Source organism: Anomaloglossus baeobatrachus, chromosome 6, assembly GCF_048569485.1.
Source record: "Anomaloglossus baeobatrachus isolate aAnoBae1 chromosome 6, aAnoBae1.hap1, whole genome shotgun sequence".
NCBI lineage: Eukaryota > Metazoa > Chordata > Amphibia > Anura > Aromobatidae > Anomaloglossus > Anomaloglossus baeobatrachus.
In genome coordinates this window covers 529,926,309-529,938,744 of record NC_134358.1, presented here as the reverse complement: position 1 = coordinate 529,938,744, position 12,436 = coordinate 529,926,309, and the positions used below count along the sequence as shown (strand labels likewise).

Here is a 12,436-nt window from a genome sequence, read left to right as displayed (position 1 = left end):
AGCGCTGACTCGGCAATGTAGCAGAGCTGACTCGGCAATGTAGCAGAGCTGACTCGGCAATGTAGCAGAGCTGACTCGGCAATGTAGCAGAGCTGACTCGGAAATGTAGCAGAGCTGACTTGGCAGTGTAGCAGAGCTGTCTCGGCAATGTAGCAGAGTTAAGTTTGTCACAAAGTCTAATGCAGAGCTGGCAGTGAGCTGCAGTGCAGAGTTGACTCCACATTATAGCATAACTGAGTTTTTCATAAGCTCTAACTAACAGTATAGTAAAGTTACTTAATGTTGTAGCAGAGCTGGGTTTGTAAAAAGATCCATCATCAGAACTTGCCATGATATAGTAGAGTTGTAAACTATTGTAGCAGAGCTTGGTGTGTCACACGCTCCAAGTCAAGCATAAAAATGCACAGCGAAGCATCCATGGCAGCAATGTGGACGCCAACTACCAGAATAAGGCCAGAAAAAGTGACATCAGCAAACACTCCAGGTTTACCATGGTTAACCGATGCGCAAATGAACAGCAAGAGTCACTTAGGGCTGGAGGATAACGTGATGCTCCACAAGGAAGACAGGACAAGATGATTAATACTAATTAGTTAAATAACCTCTTTAAATGTCCGGCCTAGAATTGACCTTTACCTGTAAATACTTTGCAAAGATTCTAAGTGCAAAACATTCCGTGCTCTTTACCGCCCTCTAGTGGTGGTTGCTTGTACTGTCTATACTGGGGATTTGGAGCAGTGTATCAGCAAAAGAGTGCAGAATGATCAAATTAAAATGGCATTATGAGGGTGGAAATTCACTTCATACGGCTTAAAAACTAGGGTTAGACCATGTTTTTGTTGACGGTACGCCATCTCAAAATATAGATGTTTTTTGGAGAAGTCATTTTGCAATACTGGATTTTGTTGACAGCGCTTGGAAAGTAAAAACAATAGAAGCTCAACTCTGGTCATATTCCCCGACAGTCGTCAATCAGTTAATTGTCGCCAATTTGTTTTTTTAGTATTATGGTGCAACCCTAGCAGGCAAAATGTTTCAGTAATCAGCTCTCTGGAACATCTATGGACGTCTTAAGACTATATATATATACACACACACATATATATATTTATTTTTCTTATTTATTTATTTTTACCCGGTGTAAATGCCTCAGATCTCCTGAACCTATATTTTTCTTTTTGTTTCTGCGTCTCCCAGTTTCTCAGATGTGGATCCTTTTTATCCCTGTTGTTAAATCTAGTCTTGTTAGCCTTGTTATCCAACTGGGCGTAGCCCTCAAGAAAACATCCATAGAAAATTGATGAGGGCCACACCTATTTGGATAAAAGGAATAGACTTAGTTTCAAGGAAGACAGGGTCATGTATTGGGGACGAAGGACTGTGGGAACAAATGAAAAATAATGCTAAATTTAATAGAACATCTGTCAGGGGAAAAAAACCAGGATAAGTGAAACATTTTTTAAATATGTGCTCTTTTATGCAAAAGGGAAGCCTCAATCAGAAAATGACATTGACAGGTTTTTGTGTTAAATGTATTAAAAAAATGTTTTGTTTTGTTTGTTTGGTTTTTTTTTTTACATCTTCCCCTATCTGTACTTAAAAAAAAAAAAAAAACACCCAAGAAAACCAAAAACTTGCAGTTTTCATAATGGCGGCTTTTTTTTAGACTTTGATGCCCTTCTGATTTTTAGTGTTTTATTTTTGTTTTATTTATTTATTTTTACAAAGTCCACTTGTACATTAGCCACAATGAACACACTCAGACTCTATAATTTGTATTGAAGCATCTAATGAGCGTGTGCAAAGGTTATTGTGAAGGGAGGGGGAGGAGGTGAGCTGTGACATCGCCTATTGTGATTGGTGGATCCTGAGTAGAGATCCCAAACTGTAAAGTTTGGTGTTCGTACTTACAAAAAAATCAGCGTTCAGAGTTTGGTTGCTTTACATATGCAAACAGAAACGGAAAGAGAAAAATAATGAGAAAAAAAACCCCCAGCCCTCAGAAGTGATGTGTTTATGGCTGGCTGTATATGGGCGGAGACTCAAAGTACCCAATTAGTGACTTTCAATGAAGTTCAGGTCAAGTTCTGGTCCAAAACAGAACTTTATCTAAAGTCCAGATGAACCCGTTGAACCCGAACTTCAACAGCGCCGCTCATCTCTAATCCTGAGTTTTCCGCTGGTACATGTCATAGCAATCCTGCCTCTGCTGATATTGAACCTGCTGAAAACTTAAACCAAAAGAACTATGGCCACTGGTGAATATTACAGATTACTAATATTATGATTAATTATTATAAATAAAAATAATAAAATAAAAATAAAATCAATAAAAAATAAAAATAATAAAATAAAAATTAATTAATTAATACAAATTATTAATTATTACTAAATAATATTTTTTAAATAAAAATAAAAAGCATTGTGAAAATGTAAAAAAAAAATACATGTAACTAGCGCTTCATTTTCTGATGATTGTTTCCATTTAGTGATATTTTCCAAATTGCCCTGGTATGGGTTGTATTATAAGTAGAGATGAGCGGACCTGTGGAAGTTTAGTTCAGCCAAATTTTAGATAAAGTTTGGTTTGGGACCTGGACTTGACCGAAACGCAAATGGAGGTCACTAATTGGACAATTCGGGTCTCCACCCATATGCGGCCAGACATAAACAGATCACTTCCAAGAGTGGGTGGGTAGGGTTTTTCCGTTTTTTGGTTTTGGTGGGGGGTTGTACACTACATCCGATCACGTTGTTACCTTCAGTACGAGCCGTTCAAACACTACAAGTGGCTTGCACCTGGCCAAGCACTGAGTGTACCCAAGCACAGCGCTGCTCGCAGGAGTAGTATAGTGCTGCTTGCGTGAGTAGTGTGGCACTGCTCGCAGGAGTAGTGTAGTGCTGCTCGCAGGAGTAGTACGCGAGCAGCACTACACTACTCCTGCGAGCAGCGCCACACTACTCACGTGAGCAGGACTATACTCACACGCGCAGCACTATACTACTCACGCGAGCAGCACTATACTACTCACACGAGCAGGGCTATGAGTAGTGTGGCGCTGCTCGCAGGAGTAGTGTAGTGCTGCTCGCGTGAGTAGTGTAGCGCTGCTCTCGGGAGTAGTGCAGTAGTGTACCGCTGCTTGCGTGAGTAGTGTGGCACTGCTCGCAGGAGTAGTGTAGTGCTGCTCGCAGGAGTAGTACGCGAGCAGCACTACACTACTCCTGCGAGCAGCGCCACACTACTCACGTGAGCAGGACTACACTCACACGCGCAGCACTATACTACTCACGCGAGCAGCACTATACTACTCACACGAGCAGGGCTATGAGTAGTGTGGCGCTGCTCGCAGGAGTAGTGTAGTGCTGCTCGCGTGAGTAGTGTAGCGCTGCTCTCGGGAGTAGTGCAGTAGTGTACCGCTGCCTGCGTGAGTAGTGTAGCGCTGCTCGCGGGAGTAGTATGGTGCTGCTCTTGTGAGTAGTGGAGTAGTGTGGCGCTGCTCGCGGGAGTAGTGGAGTAGTGTGGTGCTGCTCGCGGGAGTAGTGTGGGGCTGCTCGCAGGATTAGAGGAGTAGTGTGGCGCTGCTCGCGGGAGTAGTGTGGGGCTGCTCGCGGGAGTACTGTGGGGCTGCTCGCGGGAGTACTGTGGGGCTGCTCGCGGGAGTAGTGTGGTGCTGCTCGCGGGAGTAGTGTGGGGCTGCTCGCGGGAGTAGTGGAGTAGTGTGGGGCTGCTTGCGGAAGTAGTGTGGGGCTGCTCGCGGGAGTAGTGGAGTAGTGTGGTGCTGCTCGCGGGAGTAGTGTGGGGCTGCTCGCGGAAGTAGTGTGGGGCTGCTCGCGGGAGTAGTGGAGTAGTGTGGTGCTGCTCGCGGGAGTAGTGTGGGGCTGCTCGCGGGAGTAGTGTAGCGCTGCTCGCGGGAGTAGTGTGGCGCTGCTCTTGGGAGTAGTGGAGTAGTGTGGCGCTGCTCTTGGGAGTAGTGGAGTAGTGTGGCGCTGCTCTTGGGAGTAGTGGAGTAGTGTGGCGCTGCTCACGTGAGTGGTGTTCATACATAAAGCACCCGAACGCTGTTTTTTTTTTGGGGGGGGGGTCTGTGTTTGGTCTGAACACTGAACCTCAGATTCGCTCATCTCTAATTAGACATCCTTTCTTAATTTGATGTTCTCTCTTATTACGAGCCCTGGCGTGATGCGGCTCCCTCGGTACGGCTTCCGCTATATTACTGATGCTGCACAAGTGTCTCGTTGAGCACCATTCACACAGATGACGGGATGAGGGCCACATATGCCACTCAGAGGTTTCGATAAGTGACATTATCACCATAAGTGGTGAGACGAGCGCTCTGGTAAGTGTCTCATGCACCGACGCCAAGTGCGACATGCCACCTGCAGACCGGCGGGTGCGACAGACAGGCGTCCGCTGCTCATTCTCCGGTGCGTGTATTGTGTTACCACACACCATAATGTTGTCCCTGAATTCGGCCCCACCTCACGTCATCGCTGTTTTTTGTCATTCACATTGACTTTTGTCTGTTACTTGTCTTTATTTAGTCCCATTGTGAGCGGAGATAATGACAGGGATAAGAAGCAGGACACAGCTTTTTATTTTCTTGCTACAAATTGCCTCTTTCTTCTCTTTTGTCTTCCATCCGCAGGCTGTGCAGTGTATGCTGGCCTCGCTCCATTCAGAACTTGACATTCAAAGGTACTTGATGAAAATTGAATCCTCTCAGAGAGTTAGTATTATTCCTTTTTTTGTGTTTTATTTTATTTTTTTATTTTTTTTTCTTTTATGGCCTGAGATTTTTCACTTCTAACCGTGTGTAGTTTGCAGTGTGAATGCAGCTGCTAACATGGGAGGGGGATTGCATGAATTACTCCTCATTATAAGGGGATTACACGGGGAAAAAAGAGCAATGGCGTTATATTGGGGTATATCAGGCGAGACGATGATTCTGGGAAAGCGGAGTGACAGCGCACCACTGCCATGGCAGCTTCCATTAGGTCAGTGCCACTTATCCTGGCGGAGTTTGCATTGTTACATATGGGGTACAAATAACATACAGACAAATAGTACAATCCAATAGTGCCCAAATAATACACCAATATCATACACAAATAACACATAATGACAGTGCCCAAATAATACACCATCACAGTTCCCAAATAATACATTACTATAGGGCTCAAATACTAGAATTAAATAGTTCCCAGATAATTCATTTAGCCTGTGCCAACATAAAAATTATATTTCCCAAATATTACAATATCACAGTGCCCAAATACTACACGAGAACAGTGCCGAAATAATGCGATTAGTTCCAAGTAATGCAATACTACAATACCTGAATACACGGGTACAGGCCACAAATAATGCAATGCTACAATACCGAAATACATGAGTACAGTGCCGAAATAATGCAATGCTACAATACTCAAATATATGAGCACAGTGCCCAAATAATGCAATACTACAATACCCAAATACACGGGTACAGTCCACAAATAATGCAATGCTACAATACCCAAATACACGGGTACAGTCCACAAATAATGAATGCTACAATACCCAAATACATGAGTACAGTGCCCAAATAATGCAATACTACAAAACCCAAATATGAGCACAGTGCCCAAATAATGCAATACTACAATACCCAAATACACGGGTACAGTCCACAAATAATGCAATGCTACAATACCCAAATACACGGGTACAGTCCACAAATAATGAATGCTACAATACCCAAATACATGAGTACAGTGCCCAAATAATGCAATACTACAAAACCCAAATACATGAGTATATTGCCCAAATAATGCAATACTACAATACCCAAATACAAGAGTACAGTGCCCAAATAATGTAATACTATAATACCCAAATACATGAGTACATTGCCCAAATAATGCAATGCTACAATATCCAAATACATGAGTACAGTGCCCAAATAATGCAATACTACAATACCCAAATATGAGCACAGTGCCCAAATAATGCAATACTACACTACCCGAATACACGAGAACAGTGCCCAAATAATACACAAGAACAGTGCCCAAATAATACACGAGAACAGTGCCCAAATAATACACGAGAACAGTGCCCAAATAATGCGATTAGTGTCCAAATAATGCAATACTACAATACCCAAATACCCACGTACAGTGCCCAAATAATATTATTGTGCCCAAATAATGCAATACTATAATACCAAAATAATCCATGAGTACAGTGCCCAAGTGATACCATTAGTGACCAAATAATGCAATATTACAGGGCTTAAAGGGAACCAATCACCAGGATTGATTTTCGTATATAACCTAAAGCCAGTGCTATACTGGCACTATCAGGCTGAGTCTATACATACCTGTAGTGGTCAGCTCGGATGTTTAGGTTTTGAAACACAAGAAAGTAAAGTTTATAAGATCATCAGCTTCCTGAGTGACAGCAGCTGAGGATCAGATAATATATTCATAGTTATCCCCTCCCCCTGTTACAATTAGCATAAGTATTATACAAACGATTCACTTTTTCTCTTGCAGGACCTGTGTGAGGTCATACCCATGTGACCAGAAGGGGCGGGGCCTCAGCCAACAAAGCTGATATCAGGAAGCAGCATTTTCCTATTGGCTGAGGCCCCGCCCCTTCTGGTCACATGGGTATGACCTCACACAGGTCCTGCAATAGAATAGAATAATAATTAATTCATAATAGAATAAAAGCTGATGATTTTATAAACTTAAGTAATACCATTAGTGACCAAATGATGCAATATTACAGTGCCTAAATAATATAATTAGTTCGTGCCCACATACTAATATTTGGGCACAATAAGAGAAATGGATGGTGCCCAAATAATACACTGGCACGGTACATAAATAATACAATATTACATGACTACAATGCTCAAATAATACTATTTAGTGGTGAAACATTACATTGCTACAGTGCCCAAATTCAATTAGTGCCCAAATATTACATTGCTACAGTGCCCAAATACAATTAGTGCCCAAATACAATTAGTGTCCAAATATTACATTACTACAGTGCCCAAATAATACAATTAAGTGCTCAATTACTACATTACTACAGTGCCCAAATACAATTAGTGCCCAAATATTACATTATTAGAGTGCCCAAATACAATTAGTGCCCAAATACAATTGGTGCCCAAATATTACATTACCACAGTGAGCAAATAATGCAATTTGACAGTGCCAAAATATAAAATATCTATATTGCCCCCAAAAGTACAACCATTCAACGCCCAAATATTATAATTATAGGATTGCCAAATAATACGATTGCACAATGCATAAATAATCCATTTGTAATATATTTTTATAGAGCCCAAATCATAAAATCATATTCACTACCCAAATAATACACAATACATGACCATTTTATTTGTCAGCGAGCTTCCCCCGAGGAGACATAGCTGTAAACAACTTGTATTTTGTATGTTTTGAGGCACATGCTGTTTCGGGATAGCGCTCTTGTATTGGGCAAGATATACTACACAGTACACTTCTCACATCTTTTGGTGTTAAAGTGTAACCTTCATTTTATTTTTTTCATAAATCAATAGTACACATGAAAATAAGAAACATATAGGTTTATAATATTTATATACTTTAAGTTGCTATACCTATATAAAATGTCATATATTTTATCAGAGAAATCTCCATAACGTTTCGAAAATCTGTATTCAATAAAGAATAACTTCCCCATTACTGAGAGGGGATGAGAGTTGGTGCTTCTAAAATTCTAGAGGGGGAAGAAGGAGGAGCTGGAGCCAGACATGGATATTCTGCTGCAAGTTCTCCTGAAACGACAGTTGATTTTCCATAGAAGTTTATGAGCACCAACTGTCATCTCCTATCTCATTAATGGAAAATCTGTATTCACTAAGGACAGGGATTACTGTTGCATTGAGGATTTTGAGTATGAATGTTCGGTTTAGGAGGGGAAAGGAGCTGATTTCTGTAATTGAAATGTTAATCACAGAAATGTGCTCCTTTCTCCTCTTGAATTGAACATTCACTCTCAAAGTCCTCAATTCACAGGTAAAATGTGTCTTCAATGGATATAGATTTTCCCATTACTAAGATAGGAGGTGGCAGTTGGAGCTGCCAAAGTTCTATGAAGAACCAACTGTTATTTCAGGAAAATGTTCAGCAGAATGTCTGTGTGTCGGCCTCCAGCTCCTCCCCCCTGTCCATAGGAGATGACAATTGGTGCCCATAGAGTTCTATGGAGAACTTAGTGCCGTATTAGGAGAACTTGCAGCAGAATGTTTGTGTCTGCCTCCAGCTTAGACGATGACACTTGGTGCCCATAGAGTTCTGTGGAGAACCTAATGTCATTTCTGGAGAATTTGCAACAGAATGTCTGTGTCTGCCTCTAACGCCTCCCCCCTGTCCATAGGAGATAACAATTGGGGCTCATAATGTTCTATGGAGAACAAAGTGTCGTTTAAGGGGAACTTGCAGCAGAATGTCTGTGTGTCTGCCTCTAGCTCCTCCCCCCTGTCCATGGGAGATGACACTTGGTGACCATAGAGTTCTATGGAGAACCTACTTTTGTATTAGGAGAACTTGCAGCAGAATGTTTGTGTCTGCCTCCAGCTCCCTCTCCCTTGTCTATAGGAGATGACACGTGGTGCCCATAGAGTTCTGTGGAGAACTTACTGTCATTTCAGGAGAATTTGCAGCAGAATTTCTGTGTCTGCCTCTAACTTCTCCCACCTGTCCATAGGAGATGACAATTGGGGCTCATAAAGTTGTATGGAGAACAAACTGTCGTTTAAGGGGAACTTGCAGCAGAATGTCTGTGTGTCTGCATCTAGCACCTCCCCACATCCATAGGAGATGACAGTTGATGCTCATAGAGTTCTATGGAGACCCTACTGTTTTTTCAGGAGAACTTACATGAGAATGTCTGCGTCTGCCTCTAGCTCCCCCTCCCCATGTCCATAGGTGATGACAGTTGGGGGGGTTTTAAATTCTATCTCAATATTGTGACAATCTCTTTCCATTGAAAATTGATGACTTGAGAACGAACTCAGGAAGGCAAATAAGTAAATGTCTCTGCTAAAATATATTACAAAGTTACTCATTTTTAGCTGTACTTTAAATTTGTTAAAGAGTAACCATTGTTTTAATTTTTATTTTAAGTGTGCTGAGAGACAGAAACCAATAAGCTATGACCTGTATGGTGCATATTTCCCAATATCAGAGGGAGTAGTAGTGGTAGTGAGCATGTGCGACCTCTACTCCATTCACTACCTGTAGGGCAAGTGACTGCACATGCTCACTACTGCTCCAACCACTCAGGATACTTTGGGCCTCAGAACTGTGCGGTTTAAGAAGCTGGACTCGAGCAATCATACATTTATCCTTTTGGAAAGGTAATATATATTCATATATATTCATGGGGTGATCATATCCAATTAAACATGCCATAGCTTTTCTTCTCACAAATTTTCATGTTTCTTTATATAAAATCTGTAGGGTTCATTATTTGGTTGATAGCAGGATTATGGGCTCTTTATTCTAGATGAACACGCTAATCCTGAATCCGGCTTTGTGAACAAGGCATAATGAAGTGACCAGGCTTCTTTTGTATGCACAATATAGTTTGATATTTTTTAAAGGGAATTTGTCAGCAGGTTTTTGCTCCCCCATCTCAGAACAGAATATTGTAGGGAAAGAGACCCTGATTCCAGCGATGTGTCACTAAAGCTGCTTTCACACATCTGGTTTTTGCAGTGCGGCTCAATCCGGCTCAAAAACCTATGCAACGGATGCGGCGAAAAAAACGGATCTGTTGCATACGTTTTTCCATGCGGCCTGTCCGTTTTTTGACGGATGCGGCTTGATACTGAGCATGCTCAGTTTAAAAAAACGCATCCGGCGTCCATAAGCTTTCATTGTAAATCGCGCCGGATCCGTCTCGATGCGGTGTTTTCGCCGCACACAAAAACGTGCCAGGCAACGTTCCCTCCGGCCGCTGCATGGGCTAAATATGCCGCATCCGGCAAAAACCAGACGCAACGCAAGGCCATGCGGCACAATCTGGCGCTAATACAAGTCTATGTGGAAAAACGCAACCGGCGGCAAAAAAAAACGGTTGCGTTTTTTCTGCAAAGCGCCGTATTGTGCCGCTCAGCAAAAAGCAGATGTGTGAAAGCAGCCTTACTGAGCTGTTTGCTGTTATTTTGATAAAATCACTGTTTTCTCTGCTGCAGATCCAGAAGATATTAGAATTTGAAACTCTATAACTCTGCCCACACCAGTGATTGGCTGCTTGCTGCCCATTGGCAGCTTTCTGAGTCACTGTATATGGGCAGAAAGCTGCCAATCAGTGGTGGGGGTGGGGTTATATACAGTTCGTAAATTTAGAGTCCTCAAATAATAATGTCCTGCCGAATAAATAATGATTTTTATCAAAACTACACTAAGTAGCCCAGTAAGTGACACATCGCTGGAATTAGTGTCTCTGTCTCTACATTATTCTGCTCTGAGATGGGGTAGCAAAAACCTGGTGACAAATTCCCTTTAAGAGCACAGCACCTTTAAAAATGTCCTTTCTCGTGCTGTTGAACTTTACTATCCTCCCCGCCCGCGCATGCCACTGGCATTCTTTGCAAAGGAAAAATAAGGAGATAATTCAGTTTCAGCATTTATTTTCTTTCAAGTTGGCATTAAGAGCCGTGTAGTTAAAGGTCACATTGCTCTTCCCAATGAACCTAATGTCTTGAGCTCATTATGTGTTGAAAGAATAAGTGATCTGCTTGGCATGTGTAGCACATCAAGAGTAACAGTATAGGAGGGAGTCTTCACAAACAGCGCAGGAAAGCCAATGGAAAGGCCCCTGGGGATGTAAATGCTGCACTTGGCTCCGGGGCGAAAGAAAAGGAAGATGGATGACCGCAGACCAGGTGTAATCCTCTACAATTCAGGCTCTACGACCATGGCACTCACTGCCGGGGATCTGCCATAGGGAGCAGAGGTAAGTTGGGTGACATTATGTCGATAGCCAATTTTGGCCAGTGATTTGGATAAAATATTGGCACCGATTGGATCTAATTTTTTTGGTGTTTGGCTTCCAAGTTTTGCTGAGAGGGAAGAAGGTTCTTCCAAATATATAATAATATATAATAATATTTATTCATTTATATAGTGCTATTAATTCCATAGCACTTTACATACATCACTGTCCCCATTGGGGCTCACAATCTAAATTCCCTATCAGTCTGTCTTCGGAGTGTGGGAGGAAACAGGAGTACCTGGGGGAAACCCACACAAACACGGGGAGAACATACAAACTCCTTGTAGATGTTGTTCTTGGTGGGATTCGAACCCAGGACCCCAGCGCTGCAAGACTGCAGTGCTAACCACTGAGCCACCATACAGTGCTAACCACTGAGCCACCACTTGTTTCCACTTTTATTAAAATAATTTATACATATTGCACAAGTGTATAGCAACCAGAAAACTTTTGCAGGTTTCTACAGTAGGTTGTCATCTATGCTCAAGTATTAGTATTACTATTTGGATCCTGAGTCAATCAGCCAGCGAGGACAAAATTTACATGTCCCTTTCATATTTTAATCTTCGTTTCTTTTTAGTTTCCAAGTTGTTTAATAATTTAGAATTTTGTAAAAATGGCAAATGTTGAATGGTAAAGTATGCCAGGATGCCGATGTGGGTATTCAATTGTTTTGTAAGCTACTTGCTTTGGAAGGCAAGTCACCATATTGAATTTTGTACAGGCCCTGAACAAGCAAGGAATGCTGGGAGATTTCAGCTCTAAGGCCTTGTGCGCACTGGGAAATGGAATTTTCTTGTGAAAATTCCGCATGCTCTCAAAGATTACCGCACCCGCGGTAAAAAAACGCGGGAAACCGCACCCGAAAACCGCATGCGGTTTGCCGCGGTTTGCTGCGGTTTTACCGCGGTATTATTCGCGGTATTGCCGCGGTTTTGCCGCGTGCGGGTTGGGATGTGCTTTATTGCATTCAATGCAATAAAGCACATTGAAAAAAAAAAAAAAAAAGTCATTTAGTTCTGAGATAATAGATAGAGGGATAGATAGATAGATAGATAAGAGGACAGATCGCTGCATTTCCCACGGTCGGCAGTGAGTTCACATTACCGGCCGTGGGAAATGACCGGTAATTACCTCTGCTGTCTGCTGCATTCAGCGCTGTGTCTGTGACACATCGCGGCTGGATGTCAGCAGCACAGGACCTGTGGATTACGCCGGAGCGGTGGATTACGTCGGAGCTTTGTTTCCGGGGGGGTTAATAAAATGGTGAACGAGGCTTGTTTGTTTTATTTAAAATAAAGGATTTTTCGGTTTCTGTGTTTTTTTCACTTTACTTACGGGTTGATCCTGTCAGCTGTCACATAGACGCTGCCATGATCAAGCCTGGAG

The 12,436-nt window shown here is 42.2% G+C and overlaps 1 protein-coding gene across 6 annotated transcripts in view; it reads left to right on the top strand.

Annotated features, from left to right (window-relative positions):
* KIAA1217 (KIAA1217 ortholog) overlaps positions 1–12,436 on the top strand; it is a 979,280-nt gene that overhangs the window by 733,305 nt on the left and 233,539 nt on the right. Inside the window, exon 3 of one of the 6 annotated variants that reach the window (XM_075315558.1) lies at positions 4,647–4,727. The exons of the other annotated variants lie outside the window; for them this stretch is intronic. Coding sequence (XP_075171673.1) covers positions 4,647–4,727 — 81 coding nt within the window. The remainder of the gene's footprint in view (positions 1–4,646; positions 4,728–12,436) is intronic. 6 annotated transcript variants of the gene reach the window in all.